This window comes from Lathyrus oleraceus, chromosome 5 (assembly GCF_024323335.1).
Source record: "Lathyrus oleraceus cultivar Zhongwan6 chromosome 5, CAAS_Psat_ZW6_1.0, whole genome shotgun sequence".
Classification (NCBI taxonomy): domain Eukaryota; kingdom Viridiplantae; phylum Streptophyta; class Magnoliopsida; order Fabales; family Fabaceae; genus Lathyrus; species Lathyrus oleraceus.
In genome coordinates this window covers 153,889,732-153,912,644 of record NC_066583.1, presented here as the reverse complement: position 1 = coordinate 153,912,644, position 22,913 = coordinate 153,889,732, and the positions used below count along the sequence as shown (strand labels likewise).

Genomic DNA, 22,913 nt, shown 5'->3' with positions numbered 1-22,913 from the left:
AAATGGTCCCTTAACTTACACCCATTCCCAAGTCCTTCATACTTTGGCAAAATGAGATGATCATGGACTTTTTGGAAATGTGAGATCAAGGGGAACAACTTTCATGTTGAACACATTTTCATTTGAAGCTTGGATCATGATGAATATTTAGGTGGAAGTTTGAGAAATCAAACATATTTGAAAATTTTCTAAGTCCCAAGTCAAATGTTCACTTCTTCCACCTTGAATAACTTTTTTTATGGACTTAAAATTAGAAAAGTTACTTCATAAAAGTTGTAGCTATTTCAAACCTATTAAATTTTGTAGATGTTTTTTATTGGCTGCATTTTGTGTTAAAACACTTACTGTACTTAGATGTCTTGACTGATGTCATGACATGCTTAAGTAGTATGTTGCATGATTAGCTAATACAAGATTTAACACTTATTGTACTTAGATGTCTTGACTGATGTCATGAAATGCTTAAGTAGTATGTTGCAGGATTAGCTAATACAGGATTTACTGGATGCCAAACTGAATGTTATGACATTCATCCCTGACAGCAGATGCTGAACTATAGGCTAGTTAGTTTTTCTATTATGGTTTAGTATTTATCTCAGGTTGTTTTTCAGGAAACTAACAATTGTGCTAACATCAAGAGGCCTAGCATATAGCCTAGTTTCTGGATGTCAAACTGAATGTTATGACATTCATTCCTGACAGTAGATGCTAAAGTATAGGCCAGTTAGTTTTTCTGTTATGTTTCAGTATTTATCTTAGGCTGTTTTTCAGGAATCTAACAGCTGTGCTAAAATCCAGGAAACTAACAGCTAAGCTAAAATTAAGAGACCTAACATATAGCCTATTTGTTAGCACCCTAATGTGTGGAAATTAGGTTAACTTGCTTAACCTTAATTTTAGGGAATTCAAGTACAAGGCCCAAGTACTGCATTATAAAAGGATGGCAATCCTACTTTCAGCAATTTCGAAGTGTGAAGAATTAAATACATCATTATCCTTGTTATATTTTCATTGTTGTCTTGTATTAGGGCTTATTTGTGAGCAAAGAAATTATCACCTAGATGATTGCATTGGACTAGGGTGTTTATTGAGTTGTAATTGTTGTGTCACTCTAAGCTTTTAAGCGTGAGTGCTGTGTTTCTTGATTAAAGCTTTTAAGCACAATCAAGAGTTGTTTGAAGTATATCTTTACCACTGACTTTAAAATTATTAAAGGTTGTAATCACTGCTGTGATTGAGGGGGAGTGAGTAGGAACTCGGGTCTTAGTTTAGATTGAAATTGCATTGGGTAGGTCTTAAGTGATAGGATTAAGCAGTTGGTTTTAAGTCCTGAATTAATACCTCTTATAATGGATTTCCTCCCTGGCTTGGTAGCCCCCAGACGTAGGTGTGTTTGTCACCGAACTAGGTTAACAATTCTCTATGTCACTTACTGCGTTTTACATTTACCTTCTGCATACATTACCTGTCTGCGCAGAATTGGATGTCATAACATCCAGTGTGACATCGATAGTCTGTTACTAGAATTTCTATTGGCATCAGAGCAGGCACCCTGCTTGTTAATTTCTGGGTGAGATCTAGGGACGTTACCTTCTAGTACCATGGACAAGGATGTATGATTCTCAAATAGACCACCCATGCTGGATGGTTCTAACTATGATGACTGGAAACCTCGTATGATAGCCTTCTTGAGGTCTCTGGATAGCAAGGTCTGGAGAGCTGTCAACAAAAGATGGGAACATCCAACGAAGACAGGTAAAGATGGAATCATTATGCAAATTCCTGAAGAAGAGTGGGACAAAGTGCAAGAGACATTAGCCCTTGGAAACTCTAAGGCTTTGAATGCACTGTTCAATGGGATAAATAAGAACATTTTCAGACTGGTGCATCACTGTGAACTGGCTAAAGAAGTTTGGGATACTCTCAAAACAACTCATGAAGGGACCTTCAAGGTAAGGATGTCTAAACTCTAGATGTTGACTACTAAGTTCGAAAATCCGAGGATGAAAGAGGATGAGACTATTCATGACTTCCACATGAATATTCTTGAAATTGCCAACACTTCTGGAGGCTTAGGAGAGAAAATGTCTGAAGAAAAACTTGTAAGAAAGATTCTCAGATCATTGCCCAAGAGATTTGCCATGAAGGTTACTGCTATAGAAGAGGCTCATGATATCTGTAATATGAAGGTTGATGAGCTTATTGGTTCTCTCCAAACTTTTGAAATGGGCTTGTGTTAGAATGTGGAAAATAAAAGCAAGAGCATAGCTTTTATATCAAATACTGAAGAGGATTCAGAAGAAGGAAATATTGGAGGTGATGAAAGCATATCAGAAGCTATAGCCATGCTTGGAAGACAGTTTAACAAGTTCATAAAGAAGGTTGATCAAAAAGGTAGACCAAATATCAAGAACTCTTCATCTGACATCAGTAGAAGATCAAAATCTGAAGAAAAGTTCAACAAGGCAAGGGAATCCAGTGTCATGGATGTGAAGGTTTTGGACACATTAGAGCTGAATGTCCTACCTTCCTCAAGATGCAAAAGAATGGACTATCTGTCACCTGGTCTGATAGAGACTCTCAGAGTGAATCAGAAGGAGAATCTGCAAAACTTGTCACTGCACTAACTAGTGTTTGTGCCTCTGATGATGACTCAAGTGGAGATGAACTTATACTTGATGAACTTGTTGCTTCATATAAAGAGCTATGTGTTAAAAGTGCAAAAGTGTGTATACAAGGAGAAAAGCAGAAGAAACTCATCAAGGAGCTAGAAGCTGAGAAGAAGAAGCATCTGACAGTCATAGATGGTCTAAATGGTGAGATAACCTTGCTGACCTCTAAGCTAGATCAAATGAAAAAATCCATCAGAATGCTGAATAAAGGAACTGACACTTTGTAAGAGATTCTAAAGGTGGGACAGAAATCAGGAACCATCTCTGGTTTAGGCTTTGTTAAGGAATCCTCATCTGAATTCAAAAGCTCAAAGGCTGAAGTTCAGAAAATCAAGCAGAAGTCATAACCAATGTCACAACATCATGAAAACAGGAGGATTAACCATCAAAAGAAGAAATTTCAAAGATGGAGATGCCACTACTGTGGTAGATTTGGTCACATAAAACCCTTTTGTTACAGGTTGCATGGTTATCCTAACCAGACCCCTCAAGTCAGACCTAAGCAGAAGGCAGCTAAGCATAATGCCCCCATCAAGAAACAACAATGGGTTGCTAGATTAGCTCACACATCTCTAAGGGCATCTACCAGAGAAGACTGGTATTTTGATAGTGGTTGCTCAAGACATATGACTGGGATGAAGAACTTGTTGGTAGATATACAACCTCATACTACCAGTTTTGTGACCTTTGGTGATGGAGCTAAAGGAAAAATCAAAGGTGTTGGTAAGCTGGACAGTCCTGGAGTACCAAAACTGAATATTGTGTTGTTAGTAAGAGGACTAACTGCTAATCTCATTAGCATAAGCCAGCTATGTGATCAAGGCTTCAATGTACATTTCACTAAGGAAGAATGTGTTGTAAAGAATGGAGAAAATAAGGAAGTTATGAGAGGATCCAGATCCAAAGATAACTGCTATCTATGGGAACCTGAAGTCTTAAACTACTCCTCAATGTGCTTCTTAGCCAAGGAAGAAAAGGAAGTGAAGTTGTGGCATAGAACACTTGGACATCTTCATTTAAGAGGAATGAAGAAGATCATATCCAAGGAAGCAGTTAGAGGAATCCCAAAGCTGCTTATGGATGAAGGAAAAGTTTGTGGAGAATGTCAGGTTGGCAAGCAAACCAAGATGTCACATCCTAAGCTTGGACATCCTACAACATCCAAAACTCTGGAACTTTTGCACATGGACTTAATGGGACTTATGCAGATTGAAAGTCATGAGTTGTCCTCACCTATTATTCCTCAGCAAAATGGTGTAGTTGAAAGGAAGAAATAGAACTGTGTATCATTATCCACTGTAGAAGCTGAGTACATAGCAGCTGGTAGCAGTTGTTCCCAACTGGTATGGATGAAACAGATGTTGACTGAGTACAATGTCACTCAGAATGTCATGACATTGTTCTGTGACAATCTCAGTGCCATCAATATTTCAAAGAATCATATCCAACACAGTAGGACCAAACATATTGACATTAGACATCACTTCATAAGAGATCTGGTAGAAGACAAAGTGATTACCTTGGAACATGTGTCAACTAACTACAACTTGCTGACATATTTACAAAGGCTTTGGATGCTACTCAGTTTGAAAATTTAAGGGGCAAGTTGGGAATATGTCTTTCTGAGGAATTATAGCAACTAAGGATGTTAGGAATGTACTGTTTAATATTTCAAATTATTAAACAACTAAGAGTATGCTCTGATTGGTCAACAAATAATAGCTATTACTCTTGCAACAAGCGTTACCTCTTCCATCGTTTCAACTTTCATTCACGCAAGCATCCTCTCAGAGACACTTTTCATTTTGCCTCTAAGATACTCATCATGTCTCAACAATCCAACTCATCTTCTTCCAAGAACATGTCTAGTTCTCCTAGCGCTGAACCAAGCAACCCTAACAGAGAAGATCCTGTTGCTGACTCTGCGAATACCCCACATGCAAGAAGACCTAAAGAAACTGTATCAGGCTTCTCCTCAGCCATCGCTCTGGAGGAATGAACCAAAGAAGGTTCTAGGTATGTTCACAATGCCATTGCCACTATGGTGACTGGAATACTGTCTGGTAATCATAAGGTCCTTGGGGTTTCCATTCCCTTAAACACTATTGAACCTGATAGTGTTGCTGATCAAGAAAATACTGAGTCTTTAGGAAAGAATATTTCTGATGATGTTGAGATGCTCATAAGGAGTCAAATGTTGACAAACCCTTAGATAATGAGGCTGGTGATGAAGGTCATGTCACACATGATGTCAGTGACAACCCTAACTGTGAGGTTGAAACAGTAGACCTGGTGGAATTTTCTGATAATGAGTTGTTGTCCTCTGTCCTCCCTAGCATAGCCAAAAGGGTTAGGACTAGGAGAGAAAAGAAAACTGTGGCTCAAAGCTCCCCCAAAAAGAAGTTTGATATTCCAACCTCTTCCAAGATAACGGTGGCAGTCGAGAGTTCCCTCAAGAGGAAAGTTCATGGTCCAACCAAATCTTGGAGCAAAGGGGTGCCCAAGAAAAAGAAGACCAAGTCTGTTGTTGTTGAGTCTGACTCAGATGTTCTGTGTAATGTCTCTGACACTCTGTCAAAGAAGAAGCCAACCACTAGCAAGCTTGCAGCTAGTGTCCCTGAGGTACCAATTGACAACATATCTTTTCATTTTGCTTCAAGTGTAAACAGGTGGAAATATGTTTATCAGAAGAGGCTGGCTTTGGAAAGGGAATTAGCTCAGGATGTCCTGGACTGTAAGGATATTATGGACCTTATTCAAGAGGTTGGTTTAATGAAGATTGTGACTCAGTTCTCAAAGTGCTATGAGATGTTGGTGAAGGAATTTATTGTTAATTTGTCTGAAGAATGTGCTGATGGCAAGTCTAAGGAATTCAGGAAAGTGTATGTGAGAGGCAAGTGTGTAAATTTCTCTCCCTTAGTGATCAACAAGTATTTGGGAAGGCCTGATGTAGCTCAACCTGAGCTTGAGGTGACTGACAACAAAATCTGTCAAGTCATCACTGCTAATCAAGTAAGGAAGTGGCCTCTCAAAAGAAAACTGGTGGCCAGTAAACTAAGTGTCAAGTATGCAATGCTGCACAAGATTGGAGCTGCTAACTGGGTGCCCACCAATCATAAAACTATAGTTGCTGTAATGCTTGGAAAGTTTATATATGTTGTTGGAACCAAAGCCAATTTTGACTATGGCTCATATATTTTTGATCAAACTTTGAAGCATGCAGGAAGCTTCAGTGTGAAGGGTCCTATAGCCTTTCCTTCTCTCATCTGTGGTATTGTTTTGAATCAGTTTCCAAACATCTTAACAGAGAATAATTCTGTGAAGAAAAGAGACAACCCTATGTCCTTCGATCATAAGCTATTCCTAGGTACCCATGTCCCTGACATTGTCATGACAACAGGTGAGACATCACGTGTCAGCAAACAATCAGGTAAAGTTGTTGTCATTGCAATGCTCAAAGAAACTTGCAGGGAGTTAGAGGCAAGGAAGTTGAACTTGGAAAAATTGATCAGCACTTTGGAGATGACTGAAGGTGATGTGCTTGGTGAAGCTGCTGCTATTGCAGAAGAAGCTGAAAGACAAGGTGAAGAGGGAGAAACAGATGCCAGTCCTGATGATGGCACAGATGATGATGCTGACTCTGAGTCAAATGACTAGAACATTTCCTATGTTTCTGAAATTTGCTTGTAATTTTATTTTTGTTGGACTGTAATATTTAGTGTTGCTTTGGCAACATTTTTGACAAAAAGGGGGAGTAACACATGTACCCCAGGACAACAGATTTCTTTGAAGTTGAAGGTCCTCTAAACAAGAGGTTATGTTGTTGTTTGCTATCTGCTTGATCTTCTCTTGTGTTGCGGTTGTTTGAAGTTTAACCTCTATGTTTGCTAAGTGTATTAGCTAATTTGATTCTCTGCTTGGATGTGTGTTTTTTTGCTGCTGTGAACTCTGTTGTGATGCCAAGTTGTTTTAGCCAAAAATTTGCCAAAGGGGGAGTTTGTAGATGTTTTTGATTGGCTGCATCTTGTGTTAAAACACTTACTGTACTTAGATGTCTTGACTGATGTCATGACATGCTTAAGTAGTATGCTGCAGGATTAGCTAATACAGGATTTAACACTTACTGTACTTAGATGTCTTGACTGATGTCATGACATGCTTAAGTAGTATGCTGCAGGATTAGCTAATACAGGATTTACTGGATGTCAAACTGAATGTTATGACATTCATCCCTGACAGCAGATGCTGAACTATAGGCTAGTTAGTTTTTCTGTTATGGTTCAGTATTTATCTCAGGTTGTTTTTTGGGAAACTAACAGTTGTGCTAACATTAAGAGACCTAGCATATAGCCTAGTTTCTGGATGTCAAACTGAATGTTATGACATTCATTCCTGACAGTAGATGCTAAAGTATAGGCCAGTTAGTTTTTCTGTTATGTTTTAGTATTTATCTCAGGCTGTTTTTCAGGAATCTAACAGCTGTGCTAAAATCCAAGAAACTAACAGCTGAGCTAAAATTAAGAGACCTAACATATAGCCTATTTGTTAGCACCCTAATGTGTGGAAATTAGGTTAACTTGCTTAACTTTAATTTTAGGGAATTCAAGTCAAAGGCCCAAGTACTGCATTATAAAAGGATGGCAATCCTACTTTCAGCAACTCAGGGGTTCAAAGTGTGAAGAATTAAATACATCATTATCCTTGTTGTATTTTCATTGTGTCTTGTATTAGGGTTTATTTGTGAGCCTAGCAATTATCACCTAGATGATTGCATTGGACTAGGGTGTTTATTGAGTTGTAATTGTTGTGTCACTCTAAGCTTTTAAGCGTGAGTGTTGTGTTCCTTGATTAAAGCTTTTAAGCACAATCAAGAGTTGTTTGAAGTATATCTTCACCACTGACTTTAAAATTATTAAAGGTTGTAATCACTGCTGTGATTGAGGGGGAGTGAGTAGGAACTCAGGTCTTAGTTTAGATGGAAATTGCATTGGGTAGGTCTTAAGTGATAGGATTAAACAGTTGGTTTAAGTCCTAAATTAATACCTCTTATAGTGGATTTCCTCCCTGGCTTGGTAGCCCCCAGACGTAGGTGTGTTTGTCACCGAACTAGGTTAACAATTCTCTGTGTCACTTACTGCCTTTTACATTTACCTTCTGCATACATTACCTGTCTGCGCAGAATTGGATGTCATAACATCCAGTGTGACATCGATAGTCTGTTACTAGAATTTCAAATTTGTTCACAAATTTGACCTCATTTGGATTTGTCATGAAGGAGTTATGCATTTTATAAGTTGAGGAAAATCACTTGTTCAATGGTATTGGCCCAAAATGACCTATATTGTTTCCTCTTCGAACATGCATTAGAAAGTTGAATTTTCACTTCCTCAAAACATAAAAGTTGAATTAGGCATATTGAATTGGATCATGCAATTTGAATGGCTTTCATATCATAAAAAATGAGCAAGTTATGGTCTTGGGAAGTTGACCTCCAAACTAGGGTTCAGACAAAATGACCTATAATCTTTCATCATAAAAAATAACTTTCCAAGAAAAACTATCTCTTTAACTCAACATGAAAGTTGTTTGGAATGTCAGTTTGAGTAACTTTGATCTTGGAATAATTTTCATATGACAAAAAGTGTAGGAGATAGGGTCTAGGGAACCCCAGTTTTGATCAGTTGACTTTCTCTGGTCAAGCACCATGAACCAACTTGCTAGCTTAACAATCTCTTGAATTTTGGGACTCATGGAGGATCATATATGTATAATATGATGTAATGTGAATTATCCCTTGAAATATATGATCAATTGTTGAAGAAGTCACACAAGATACCCAGATGAATTAGGGTTTCCAAGGCAAACCAACTCCAAACTCTTGATGATTTCTTGATCAAAATAACATGTGAAGATCATGAGGATCCATATATGATGTTTAGAGTCAATTTGAACAAATTATTGATTGATCTCCTTGCATTGAGGGTCTCAAACCCTAGGTATGAGCTTGATAATGCATAGGTGAGCATGCACACTACCTACAAAAGCAACAAACTATACATTGATATATTTTTGGTATTTTGGTTAATAAAATAAAGAAAAATGAAGTATGATATAATAAAAATATGCTTGGTGATCTCTCCCAATGCAAACCTAATGAATAAGGGGTAAGGAGGATGCCAATGTGTGATCCCAATCCTAATGCATATGATGAGATAGCATGAGGGATCTTAGGGTCAAAACTGGGGTCTTACAAGCTCCATAGGATCCAAAGGGCTCAAATGATCAATTTCCATATGCTCCCTCGTTATGAATCCTATGGAAGATAGGAAAATAACTCCAAGGTATGTTTCCTGAAACCAAGAGTTCATATTATTCAATATCTCCTCACTAGGATCCTCTTTCCCAGGAATATCAACCTTAAATTTATCACAAAGGATGATGGCATCCCTCTTTGGATTATTGCCAAAAAGTTTCAAACTAAATAGGTATAAGACATATTTCTTCATATGCTACACTTCAAGGAAACCTACGCAGCTGGACTTCTATATGGAGGTTGAAGACATATTTCCTCTTTTTCTGGAATTTCATGTTTTCGGTACTTTGAATAATTTGAATCAATGAAGTCTCCTAGTTTTTACCTTTTCAAAATGCCTATGTGTTTGTATATTTAATTTTATCGCGTTGCATCTTTTACTAGCCTTTTTGATTATGACAAAGGGGGAGAAATATACTATCAAGGAGATTATAATATATTATCTTCTCATTTGAGAGGGAGTTTAAACACTCCATTTTTATCTACCCATTGTTTCCTTTACCACCTCCGTAAAATTGAATTTGCCCATTTATATTTTTTAATCTGCATTAAAATGACCATTATATTTGATCATGCTTTCCTTAAAACTATTCATCTACATACATCCAATATAGTCAAAGGTTTGACTTCTTGATATTGTTTAAGAAGTTTCATCCTTTTTTAATGAAAATTGTGATCCAAAACGCAGCGGAAATTAAAAAATTCTCCTTTAGTGATCTTTGCGAATGGGCATGATCAGTGATAGAAATCGTTACCTCTTGTGGCGATTGAAACCTTTGATGCATATCTAAGGAGTGATCATGAGCGTTGAATGGTGACAACGCCTCTACTCAACCCACACGAACAGATTCCTTCAGTCTCAGTTCTAGCTGTTACGAATGAAGGCTTTGAGAGAGAGAGAGAGAGAGAGACAGAGAGAGAGAGAGAGAGATAGATAGATAGATAGATAGATAGATAGATAGATAGAGAGAGAGAGAGAGAGAGAGAGAGAGAGAGAGAAACAGAATTTCATTTAGTGAAATGCTTCTGCACATGGGTTCTATTTATAGAACCACTTGTGTGGGTTGCAAGCTAAAAGGCCCACTTAAGTGTATGTGACCCATATCTTATGGTATACCAAAAATCACTTAAGTGCGTGGTACCTTACCACATTTCGTATTCTACTTAAGTGCACCTTACCTTACGATGTTCTACAATTCACTTAAGTGCATCGTACCTTACAGTGTTCCTTATTTACTTTGTCTCTCATCAATTCATCCTTTTGTGTGTGACCCTATAGGTTTTTGTGATATTTGCAATTATATTAAATCACATTTTTAACATAATAAACGGTGAGTGGTATCCAGCAACACATCACTGCTACCAAAGACACGAAAATGTCATGTGATCTGACAAATCCCTTTTTGTGATAATACTTTTATGTATAATTACCCTTTTTCCCTTATGTCTATATTGAACATAAGGCATATACCGTAACATCCTTGTCCAAGTCAATATTGGGCCCTTAGACATTTATCCTATTACGTAGGATGAGAAAACTCCATCTAGGTTACTCATGTCCCTTATCATGCTTTGTGGAGTACCCATCAACTGTCTTTATGATCATCCAATTACGAACAATGTTTGATCAGCAATAAAGCACTCGACTCTACACCTAGGGTCCATGGTGGTTTCAGGTCGAAGGGTGGTATACACCACTATCACCATAAGAATAACTTATGACACTTTGTATAACATTCTATGTAGTATTCTCATAGCGGGTCAATCCAGTATAAATATTACTTATAATATTCATACCTATATTTAAGACTTGATAACTCCTTATCCATGATCCATGAGATGTGATCATCAGTTTATATACATAATAGTCTTAATGCTTTAATGTTATCCCACTTCTGAATAAAGCTCGACTACAGATACTTTAAGAATAGTGTCCTTATGTTTAATGGGATCTCATAATCAAGTCACACTTGATATATTAAACGAACTAGCTATTCTAGGGACTTTATTAAACAAACATGATAAAGAAAAAGCCTTTTATAAATAATTTTTTACAAGTACCAAAAGTATTGATCTATAGGGCCTACACCAACAATCTCCCACTAGCACAAGAGCCAACCAGGCATACCCCTAATACCCATAGATCTAGTATAGCCATCATGTTTCTGCTGCGCAAGAGGCTTTTTTAGTGGGTCAGCAATATTGTCAAGTGTAGGTACTCTGCATATTTTCACATCTCTTCTATCTATTATCTCTCGAATGAGATGATAACGCCTAAGTATATGTTTGGATCATTGGTGAGATCTAGGCTCATTAGCTTGTGTGATAGCATCATTGTTATCACAATAAAGATCAATGGGATCTACAAAGCTACAAAGTATGTCAAGTTCACTAATGAAATTTTTGATCCAATCATCTTCCTTTGCTGCACTTGAGGCATCAATATACTCAGCCTCAGTTGTAGAATCAGCAATTGTATCTTGCTTTGAACTTTTCCAACTCACAGCGCCACCATTTAAGCAGAACACATAACCAAATTGTGATCTAAAGTCATCCTTATTTGTCTGGAAGCTAGCATTGGTGTATCCAATTACAGCAAGCTCTTCCTAACCTCCATATATCAAGAATGAGTCCTTAGTCCTTCTCAAATACTTAAGGATATTCTTGGCAGCTACCCAATGAGCATCACCGGGGTCAGATTGGTACCTACTCGTTGCACTTAAAGCATACGAGACATCTGGTCGAGTACATAACATGGCATACATGATAGATCCTATTGCAGATGCATATGGAATCTTATTCATGTGATCCCTTTCTTCCTTAGTTGAAGGGGATTATGTTTTTGATAGACACATGCCATGTTGCATAAGTACGAATCCTTTTTTGGAATTATGCATATTAAAGCGTCTCAGCACTTTGTCTATGTATGTACTCCTACTTAGGCCAAGCAGTTTTTGTGATTTATCTCTATAGATCCTATTCCTAATATATAGGATGTTTCACCTAGGTCCTTCATAGAAAATCATTTCTCAAACCAAGTCTTTACTCGTTGCAGGGTAGGGACATCGTTTCCAATGAGTAATATGTCATCTACATATAATACCAGGAAGATGATCATGCTCCCAATAACCTTCTTGTAGACACAAGGATCATCTTCATTCTTGATGAATCCATATTGTTTTACTGTTTCATCAAAACGAAGATTCCAGCTTCTAGAAGCTTGCTTCAATCCATAGATTGATCTTTGTAACTTGCATATCTTTTGGGCTTCTTCTGGTATGTCGAATCCTTCAGGATGTGTCATGTACACATCCACAAGAAGATTTCCATTAAGGAAAGTAGTTTTGACATCCATCTGCCATATTTCATAATCATGATATGTAGCGAGAGCAAGTAAAATCCGAACAGATTTAAGCATTGCAACTGGTGAAAAGGTTTCATCATAGTCAACCCCATGAATTTGTTTATATCCTTTTGCAACCAGTCTTTCCTTATAGGTATGTACCTTACCATCCATGTCATTCTTCTTTTTGAATACCCACTTGCATCCTATAGGGTTAATTCCTACAGGAGGCTCTACCAAGGTCTAAACCTGGTTTGTGTACATGGAATCCATTTCAGATTTCATGGCTTCTAGCCACTTCTCAAACTTGGGACCAGTTATGGCCTCTTGGTAGGTCACAGGCTCATCTTGATCCATGAGTAATACATCACCTTGATCAGTTATGAGATATCCATATCTCTCAGGTAGGTGACATATCCTACTTGATCTACGTTGGTCTTATTCTAGTTAAGCAGGTTGCTCTTCCACAACTACTTGTGGTTCATCCTCTAACTCCTACATAGGTGTATCAATGCTTTGTGATTCTTGAATTTCTTCAAGCTCTACTTTCCTCCCACTGATTCCTTTGGAAATAAAATCTATCACTACGCCAAATAAGGGAAAAGAGGGCGCTTATTTTGGCCTATAACAGCGCTTTTAAGCGCCCTCTAATCTGGCGCTGGCATAGGTAAAGACAGCGCTTTGTTCTCCTGGAGAAAGCGCTGTCTAAAGTGGCCACATTATAGTGCGCTTTAAGAAAAAAGCGCCCTCTGGAGTGGTCCATAAAGGGACACCTTAGAGGGCGCTTTCTGAAAAAGCGCCCTCTAAAGTTGTCATTGTAAAGTGTTTAGAGGGCGCTTTCTGGAAAAAGCGCCCTCTAAAGTTGTCAATGTAAAGTGTTTAGAGGGCGCTTTCACGAAGAAGCGCCCTCTAAAGTTGTCATTGAAAAGTGTTTAGAGGGCGCTTTCAGGAAAAAGCGCCCTCTAAAGTTGTCAATGTAAAGTGTTTAGAGGGCGCTTTCTGGAAAAAGCGCCCTCTAAAGTTGTCAATGTAAAGTGTTTAGAGGGCGCTTTCTGGACAAAGCACCCTCTAAAGTTGTCAATGTAAAGTGTTTAGAGGGCGCTTTCTGGACAAAGCGCCCTCTAAAGTGTTAGTTATTTTAAAAAAATTTGTTTGAAAAACAGTGGATATATATTTAATTGGTAACCTGTTCGCATGCTGCAAAAGTGTAAAATTCATATTGATTTCATCCTTTAATCCAATGTTATACACCATTAATCCATTGATATATACAACATGAATCCATTTATATACAACATTAATCCTCCATATATACAACATTAATATATGATTCTTTGATCAACAATATACAACAACATATTCTCAAAGTACTACAATTAAGAGAATAAAACATAGCAACCAACACCCAGTGACCACTGTATCCAAAAGCTGTCTAGTAGTTCTAACCAATACTAAACAAAAACGCCCATCCACCCATGGTGGCAAACATGTTCTGTATATCCAAAAGCTGTCTAGTAGTTCTATCGCACATCCATACAAAATAAGGCTCAACCAAAACAACAGATGGCAGCATAAGTAGTCCCCTGCAAAAAGAACACGTCCAAATGCAAATAACACAGAACTGTCAAAAGGCGATTGAGCAACAAATAATAAACAATGGCATAAAGTTAAATGACATAGCTAATATTACCTGAATTCCTGCATGGCTGTTAAGGTAAAAATCAAATTCCCTAGGGTGACAAATGCTGGTGTTGAGAAATATATTGAAAAAACCTGGCATAATATTTCCACTTCTATCGGTCTCTTTGGGGTTGACAGGAAAGAGACGGGTGTGATGTCTCTTTTGGACCACTACAAAAGTAACTTTAGGTAGATACCCATCCTCTATTGAGACACAAGCCTGATGAAAAAAAATTAAAAATTAAACGCATAGAATTTAGTGGTGTATTTTATGAACGACAAAGTAACAAGAAATCAACTTTGAGAAGTCCTAAATTCTGCCTACAATACAGGGCTGCAAAGTTGATGCAACAAAAAACATATAACAATATATGGTAAGTACCTGTATCTCCGACCATATTTTTTCTTTGCCAACCTTCAAGTCCGGACTTCTCCAATTATCACATGTAATCGGAATATGTTGTCGAACAAGGAAACCAATGTAACTTGCCAACATTGAACCCTTATCTTTTGAAGATAGAATTGATATATGTTTAGATGGACATGTTCCATTGTCGTAGAGGGATACTTTCAAATATCCAGCATCATCATCTACGCGAATGAGGTTTGACGACAATAGAGCATCTCCATCTAAACAAATATCCAGCATCATCATTTTACCTGTAAAAAAGAAAACAATTAAAATCAGATGACAAATGTAAGAACAATTAAAATCATAAAAGTCATTTTACCTGTAATAAAGGCGGACAATTAAAATCATTTGACCTGTACCTTTTTCACTAAGTTCTCTTTCTTTTCTTGGTTGGAATATGTTCTACATGTCTCTTAACAACACGGACGGTTGGATTGATCCAAATACCCTCATTATGATCATTTCTAATATATGAATCATTTGATATAATATTCTCATCTTGATCATTTCTGGTAAACGATTCAATCTCAACATCAATATCACCTTGATCTCCAGTGTTTTCATCAATTACTTTGTTGGAAAAAAGAACTATAGACCATTTCGTACTTTTCGGATCATTGACATAGAACACTTGTCTAGCATGAGAGGCTAGAATAAAAGACTCATCTTTGTATCCCACCCTATTAAGATCCACTTGCAAAAATCCTGACTTATCCATTCGAATGCCGTTATTATTTTCAACCCACTTGCAACCAAATATAGGAATCTGAAACTTCTCATAATCAAACACCCAAATGCGCTCGATAACACCAAAATACGACAGATTTGCAAATTTGGGGTTTAAGTCCTTCACACTTGATATGTGCATTGCTTCAGCTACCACGGTGACACCACTATTCTGCATAGTACTTTTATCATCTTGTTCTTTGGTATAAAATGTGTATCCATTAATCGCGTATGCGCTATAAGAAAAAACATGGAAACTTGGACCATATGCTAAGCATCTCAACCTTTCTGTTATTGAAGCGGGATCTGAATAATACTTTGAATAAATATGATCCTTAAACCAAGGTATAAAACATCGATTGTGCTCTCGTACTATCCAATTTTCATTTCTATTGGGATTTAAACCTCGGAGAACATCCTTGTGAATTTCAACATACGGCTCAACCTCATTCTCATTGTGCAGAACATACAAATGCACTTGATCCCGTTCGACCCTTGATACTGCCACGATTTTATTTCCAATTAGATTTTTTCCTTCTTTCTTTTCGACAAGCTGAGACTTGGGGAGTCCGATTGACTGAACATTAGACAAATATTCAGTACAAAACTCAATCGCTTCTTCAACAATGTATCTTTCAACCATACAACCTTCTGGTCGACTTCGGTTCTTCACGTACCCTTTTAATATTTTCATATAACGTTCAATAGGGTACATCCATCTCATATAAGCTGGTCCACACAATTGTGTCTCTTTCACAAGATGAACAACTAGATGTACCATTATGTCAAAAAATGATGGAGGAAAAAACATTTCAAGCTCACACAAAGTAATAACGATTTCTTTTTGCAACATTGGTAAGATCGCAGGATTGATCACCTTACTGCAAATTGACTTGAAGAAAGAACACAACTTAGTTATAGAGCTTCTTACTTTTTCTGGAAGAATAGAACGTATACCTATTGGGAGAAAATGTTCCATTATAACATGGCAATCATGGGTCTTTAAACTCTTTAACTTGAGGTCTTTCATAGACACAAGTCTTCTAATATCTGAAGAGTACCCTTCTGGAACTTTAACTTCACTTAGAAACTTACACAATGTTTTTTTCTCCTTTCTAGATAGAGTATAAGCAGCAGGCGGTAGATATGTTCGTTTTCCTTTCTTCAAGGGTCCTAATTCAGTTCTTATTCCCATCGCTATCAAGTCCTTTCTTGCCTTAAGGCCATCCTTAGACTTTCCTTGTATATTGAGTAACGTGCCAATAACACTTTCAAATACATTTTTTTCAATATGCATAACATCAAGAAAATGTCTCACATACAAGGACTTCCAATACGGCAATTCAAAAAAAACTGACCTCTTCTTCCACCCACTTTTGACAAGTGTGTGGGCAAAAGGCTTGCCAAACTGAGTATCCAAATCTTTCACCTTTTTAAAAATTTGATCACCCGTCAATATAGGTGGAGCTCTGCCTTGTTCTGTCTCTCCATTGAACGCCTTTCTCCATCCACGGTAGTGATGATTTGAATTTAAGAATCTCCGATGACCGAGAAAGACATTCTTCTGACCAAACTCCAAGCGCTTCCAATCTGTTTTATCTTCACAAACAGGACACGCACATTGACCTTTTATGCTATACCCTGATAGATTTCCGTATGCTGGAAAATCATTAATTGTGCCAAACAACATCGCCCTTAAGTTGAAACTTTCTTTCCTATATCCATCATAAACCTCCACACCGGTCTCCCACAAAATCTTTAAATCTTCGATTAAGGGCTTCAAGTACACGTCTATGTCATTCCCTGGTTGTTTAGGTCCAGAAATCAACATAGACAACATCATGTACTTACGCTTCATACATAGCCATGGAGGTAGGTTATAAATCATAATAATCACAGGCCATGTACTGTGTGAGATACTCTGGATACCGTGTGGATTCATTCCATCAGTAGATAATGCCAAGCGAAGGTTTCTTGATTCTTCTCCAAATTCAGGATAATCATTATCAATTTTCAACCACTGTGGTGAATCTGCCGGATGTCGATACTTTCCATCTATAATTCTTTCATCTGCATGCCAGGTCAAGTGTCTTGAATCGGTTTCACTACGAAACATGCGTCTAAATCTCGGAATAACAGGAAAATACCACAAGACCTTTACTGGAGACAACTTGTTCTTATATCGCGAGACACCACATTTAGGACACTCATTTAACGATGCATACTCATTTCGAAACAAAACGCAATCGTTTGGACATGCATGTATCTTATCATAGCTCATGCCAATAGAGCACAACATCTTTTTGGTCTCATATGTTCGATTGGGAAGAACATTATCCTCAGGAAGCATATCTTTCAAAAGGGCTAATAACTCTGTGAAACTTTTATCCGACCACCCATTGCCCGCCTTTAAGTTGTACAACTTTAATACCGCAGACAATCTTGTGAATTTAGTGCAACCATCATACAAAGGTTTCTCTGCATCACTTACCAACCTCTCAAACATTTCGGGACAATCCTTAAGATCTCCTTCAAGTGCTTCTGCAATCTCTTCAACTCGATCACAATCGTATGTATCTGCGCCACTATAGTTTGAGGCATAGATCGTACTATCCCCCGGTTCAACATTCTCGTTACTTTTCTCACCATGCAAATTCCAACATGTATAACTTCGATCAATTCCATGCCTCATTAGATGCGATGTCAACTGAACTGCGTCAACCCGTTTCCCATAACAACAACCCAAGCAAGGACATATCATTCTACTGGGGTCTTCGGCGTGCGCAACGGCAAACTTAACGAATTCTGATACCCCATTCTCGTACTCTCTCGACAACCGATTGGAAGACATCCATGTATTATCCATTACTAATTAGAATAAATAAAAAACAATTTCAGAAGAGTTCAAACACATTTGGACCTAGGTTTCTAATGATACTGGTGTTGACACAAAATCAGATGTTCATAGGTCGTATAACCCATTGCATCCGCAATCATGGTCACTAAAAACCAACCGTCAATTTCCTAGTGCATCCGCTATCATGGTCGAAACAAACGTAGAAGGAGGAAACGCGCAGTTATAAGGTAAAACAGAAATTGGGCAAAGCTAAAACAAAGCAATAACATAAAACAGTAATTGGGAAAAGCGTGTACCTTTGATTGGTAGAAGGAGGAAACGCGCATGTAGATCTAACAGAGGTGGAAGGAAAACGCCTCAGAACCCTAACGTGAAAAAGAACGCTAATAACAGATAGTGAAATAACAAAACGCGCAGTATGTTATAATTTTAATGTTTACTAAAGGAGACATTAGAGGGCGCTTGTGGAAAAAAAGCGCCCTCTAAAGGGGGCCTAAGAGGGCGCTTATGAAAGCGCTCTCTAAGGCTTTCCAGAAGCGCTTTATAAACTGGAAATGTACATGGACTTAGAGAGCGCTTTTTCAAAAGCTCCCTCTAAGGGTAACCTTAGAGGGCGCTTTCACAAAAGCGCCCTCTATTGTTGTCCCTCCATTTCTTTTTTGGCTTCACTTTAGAGGGCGCTTTGTTACAAAAGCGCCCTCTAAAGGGGGCCTAAGAGGGCGCTTCTAAAAGCGCTCTCTAAGGCTTTCCAAAAGCGCTTTATAAACTGGAAATGCACATGGACTTATAAAGTGCTTTTTTAAAAGCGCCCTCTAAGGGTAACCTTAGAGGGCGCTTTCTAAAAAGCGCCCTGTATTGTTGTCCCTCTATCTCCTCCTTATTTTTTCGCTTCACCTTAGAGGGCGCTTTATTACAAAAGCGCCCTCTAAGGGGCGCTGTCTATTCCAGTTGTTCGCTCCTTATTTTTTCTCTTCACTTTAGAGTGCGCTTTTGTAATAAAGCGCCCTCTAAGGGGCGCTGTCTATTCCAGTTTTTGGCGTAGTGTATTTCTAGGAAAACTTCAGTTCGAGCGACAAACGTTTTTCCCTCAGAAGGATTGTAGAAGTAATACCCTCTTGTTTCTTTAGGATACCCCACAAATAATCATTTGTCAGATTTTGGCTCAAGCTTAGTCGAAATTTGTCGTTTCATATAAACTTCGCAACCCCAAATCTTCATGTAATACATATGTGGTTTCTTACCACTCCATATCTCATATGGTGTCTTCTCAATCTTTTTGGATGGAACACGATTAAGTGTGTAAGCTGCTGTCAATAATGCATGTCCCCAAAAGGAGTTTGGAAGATCAGAGTGACTCATCATGGATCGGACCATGTCTAACAAGGTTTGATTTCTTCTCTCAGATACACTGTTCCATTGGGGTGTTTTAGGAGGAGTAAGTTGGGATAAAATCTCACACTCTTTCAGATGGTCATCAAACTCTAGACTTAAATATTCATCACCTCGATCTGATCGAAGAGTTTTAATATTCTTACCTAGTTGGTTTTGTACTTCATTCTTGAACTCCTTGAATTTTTCAAAGGAATCTGATTTGTGTTTCATTAAATACACATAACCATATCTACTTAAATCATTAATAAATGTGATGAAGTACTGAAAACCTCCTGTGACTGGTATGTTCAGTGGTCCACATACATTTGTATGTATGAGGGCCAAAAGATCATTAGCTCTTTCACCTTTTCCTATGAATGGAGACTTTTTCATCTCCAATTAAACAAGACCTGCATGTCTCATATGATTCATAATCAAAAGAGTCCAAGAGTCCATCTTTATGGAGTTTGGAAATGCGTTTCTCATTTATGTGGCCAAATCGACAATGCCAAATGTAAGTTGGATTTAACTCATTAGGTTTCATCCTTTTAGTATTAATGTTATAAATAGGCATTTCAAGATCAAGGACATATAGTCCATTAATCATTTGTTCAGTAGCATAAAATATATCATTCAAATAAATAGAGCAACAATTTGTTTTTTTCTCTCATTTTTTATGACATTTAATTGGGCCTAGGTCCATATATTTTCTATTTTCTAGACTTATATCAACTTTGCACCTCTATCATTCATCATGTATTTTTTAAAATTAAATAATTATGATTGTTTTTAATTAATTAATTTTGCTAATTAAATTTAATTAACATTACTAATGATTGACTTATTTCATTTGATAAATTAGTCATGATAACAAATTTTAATTGACTTAATTTATCGATTTAATCAAACCCTAATTAGTTAATCTTACATTGTTCATTTGTTTTCTTATTTTCTCAGTCATGCCTCATAATCATGCATTCTCATATATTTTTTTGCCCTTACTTAGAATTGCATTTATTTTATTCTTATTTGTTTGTTGGTTTAATTAAGTAATTAAGTAATTAAGTTGGGTGAATGATTATTAATGACAAATAAATATACTTCCTAAGTTAAAAACCCTTGTTCCAACGTCAATGGAACTTTCAAAATTCGATTAACTTCAAATCGTTTTCACAATTCGCTTCGCAACGCAAATAAAACACTTTACCCAACATTAAGCTACTTTCTCAATCAACATAAAAACGATTAATTCATACTTTTACTATTTCAAACAATAATGGAAGAAAAAGGCTACTTGGGTAAAAGGTCCAGTCATAGCCTCGAGTGTTAGACTCAACCCCTAATAACTTGTAAGTCATAAATACTCGTCTTTCGTTAAAACTCAAATGTGTCTCCTTTTTGCAATAAATTGAAAGAAAAAACTACCAGGTGTAATGTCTAGTCATTGTCCCGAGTACTAGGCCCAAACTGTAATAACTTGCAAGCTCAATTGTTTGTCTTTTGCTAAAAAAACTTGTAAACTATTCAAACTTTTTCGCAACAACATGGATTAAAAAGACTACTTGGGTGTAATGTCTAATAATTGTCCCGAGCATTAGACCCAACCTGTAATAATTTGCAAGTCATAAATGCTCGTGTTTCAACCATAAAACAAACTTCAAAACATCAAACCCATTTTCTCTCCCCCGCGCTTTTCAAAAAGAACATTGTTTAGTCCATTCTATCGCGATACAAAAAATGCTTAAGCCTCCCCCACGAGCATACAAGCTAATTTTTAACCGTTAAAGCGCAATCTAAACACTCGTCCAATAAAACAAACAAACCCATAAAACGTAGTTTTCTATGCCGAACTACAAGCTTTGAGTTCCTCATTGTACCCGAGGATACGTAGGAGCGAGACCCGCAATCTCATCAAGCACCCTAATAAAAATGTTTTTGTGACCCATTTTGTTTTCATATCAATCTCTTAACTAGTGGTAGAAAACAATTGATGTAAGCTAGCATCCAATCTCAAATTTAACTAAATGGTTCTCATTGAGTACAACGTACATTAGGGGTGCTAATACCTTACCCTTGCTTAATCGACTCCGTAACCTGAATTTGATTGTGACGACCATCTTATTTTTCTTTCATGGGTTTTATCAACATTTTTTCTTACCCTTTGTGAAGGATCATATTTTTCTAGATGTGACAGTTGGAGACTCTGTTGGGGATTATGGTTACCCTAAAGAGAGTTAAGCCTAGTTTTGTTTTCTTTGTGGTGTTTTCTAGATTTGTTTAATTTTTTCTCGTTATCTTTTTCTTTTTTATCTTATGTGTTATATTACTGATATCCTATATCTACTATATGGATTTATTATGTTGTTGGTATTGGAATGGATACTTTGATTTCTTCAAACACATTGTGGGAAAGACTCTATACCCAAGTCTAGAGTAGAAACATAAGATAGGGCAATGGTTGCGTAGTGTGGTTTCGCGAGATGTTTTTCACATTAGGGTCAGCACGAGAACCTCACTTGGAGTATATACTTTTGCGGATGTTGTTTCCCGACAAGTAATTTGTCGTAATCTTCAATGATATTATTAGGATCTATGACTCTAAGGACCTTTGTGGAACATTTAACCTTTCTGACTACTAAGAATGATGATTGTGTAGTATGGGTTTGCGAGATGTATTTCTCGTGGGGTCGATATGAGAATCTCACTCAGAATAGATTCCGTTGAAGGAATTGACGCTCGGAAAGTAATTTTCCATACGAAAAAAACATTCTTGGTGAACCCATGACTTTGGGAACCTTCTCTAGAACCCCGAAGTCAATGGTTGCATAGTATGAGTTTGTGATATGTATTTCTCGTAGGATATATACGACAACCTCACCCTGAATAGATTCCCTTGAAGGAATTGGTGCCCGACAAGTAATTCTCTATAAGCAACAAACATTCTTGGCAAATCCATGATTCCGGGAACCTCTGCAAACCCTAGATCATTCCTAGTGAGAACCTTATATGAACAAGCAATCACATTTACCCTTCATCCGTACCTCAGGCTTATTAGACCATGTACCTGGAAAAAAATACATTGTATTCATTCATTCATACATCATATACAAAGAATAAAGCTCTTGGTGTCTAGTGTTTATTTCAGGAATTTAAGCATCTGCAAGGATTCAAAATGACTCCAGCCAGAAGAAGCACTTTCTTGTTCAAATATAAAGAACCTCAGTTCGAAAGCTTAAAAGAATTAAACTCCAAGCTAACACTAATCAAGCGTATTGACTTCAGGGCAGCCCATGGTGTCATACCCCAAAATTGACCCTACCCTTCACAAAGTTCATATAGGTCACTAACCCTAGACATATGCATATCTTCATATCATTCATTTCATCTGCATAGTCATGTTCAATACAAGAAGACAAGTATCATGGATTCCAAGCTTTGTGTTTGCACCTAGTGGAGAATAGGGTTTCCCAACAGCTAGAGGTGGCCCAGGCCATCAAACCCTAATCTAGGGGTATCTCTTGAAGCTTGTGTATATGCTT

General features: G+C 37.4%; 1 protein-coding gene across 1 annotated transcript; it reads left to right on the top strand.

Annotated features, from left to right (window-relative positions):
- The first annotated feature begins 4,609 nt into the window (after positions 1-4,609).
- LOC127079391 (uncharacterized) lies at positions 4,610-6,329 on the top strand. The gene is made up of 4 exons (XM_051019773.1): positions 4,610-4,688; positions 4,885-5,224; positions 5,342-5,642; positions 5,757-6,329. Exons 1-4 carry the CDS (start codon positions 4,610-4,612, stop codon positions 6,327-6,329), a joined length of 1,293 nt encoding a protein of 430 aa, XP_050875730.1.
- Positions 6,330-22,913: the final 16,584 nt, after the last annotated feature.

Coding starts and splice junctions, on each gene's coding strand:
- LOC127079391 (XM_051019773.1), top strand. CDS start 4,610: ATGCAAGAAGACCTAAAGAAACTGTATCAGGCTTCTCCTCAGCCATCG. Junction 5,225..5,341: donor GAGTCTGACTCAGATGTTCT/GTGTAATGTCTC, acceptor AAGTGTAAACAG/GTGGAAATATGTTTATCAGA. Junction 5,643..5,756: donor TAGCTCAACCTGAGCTTGAG/GTGACTGACAAC, acceptor ATGCTGCACAAG/ATTGGAGCTGCTAACTGGGT.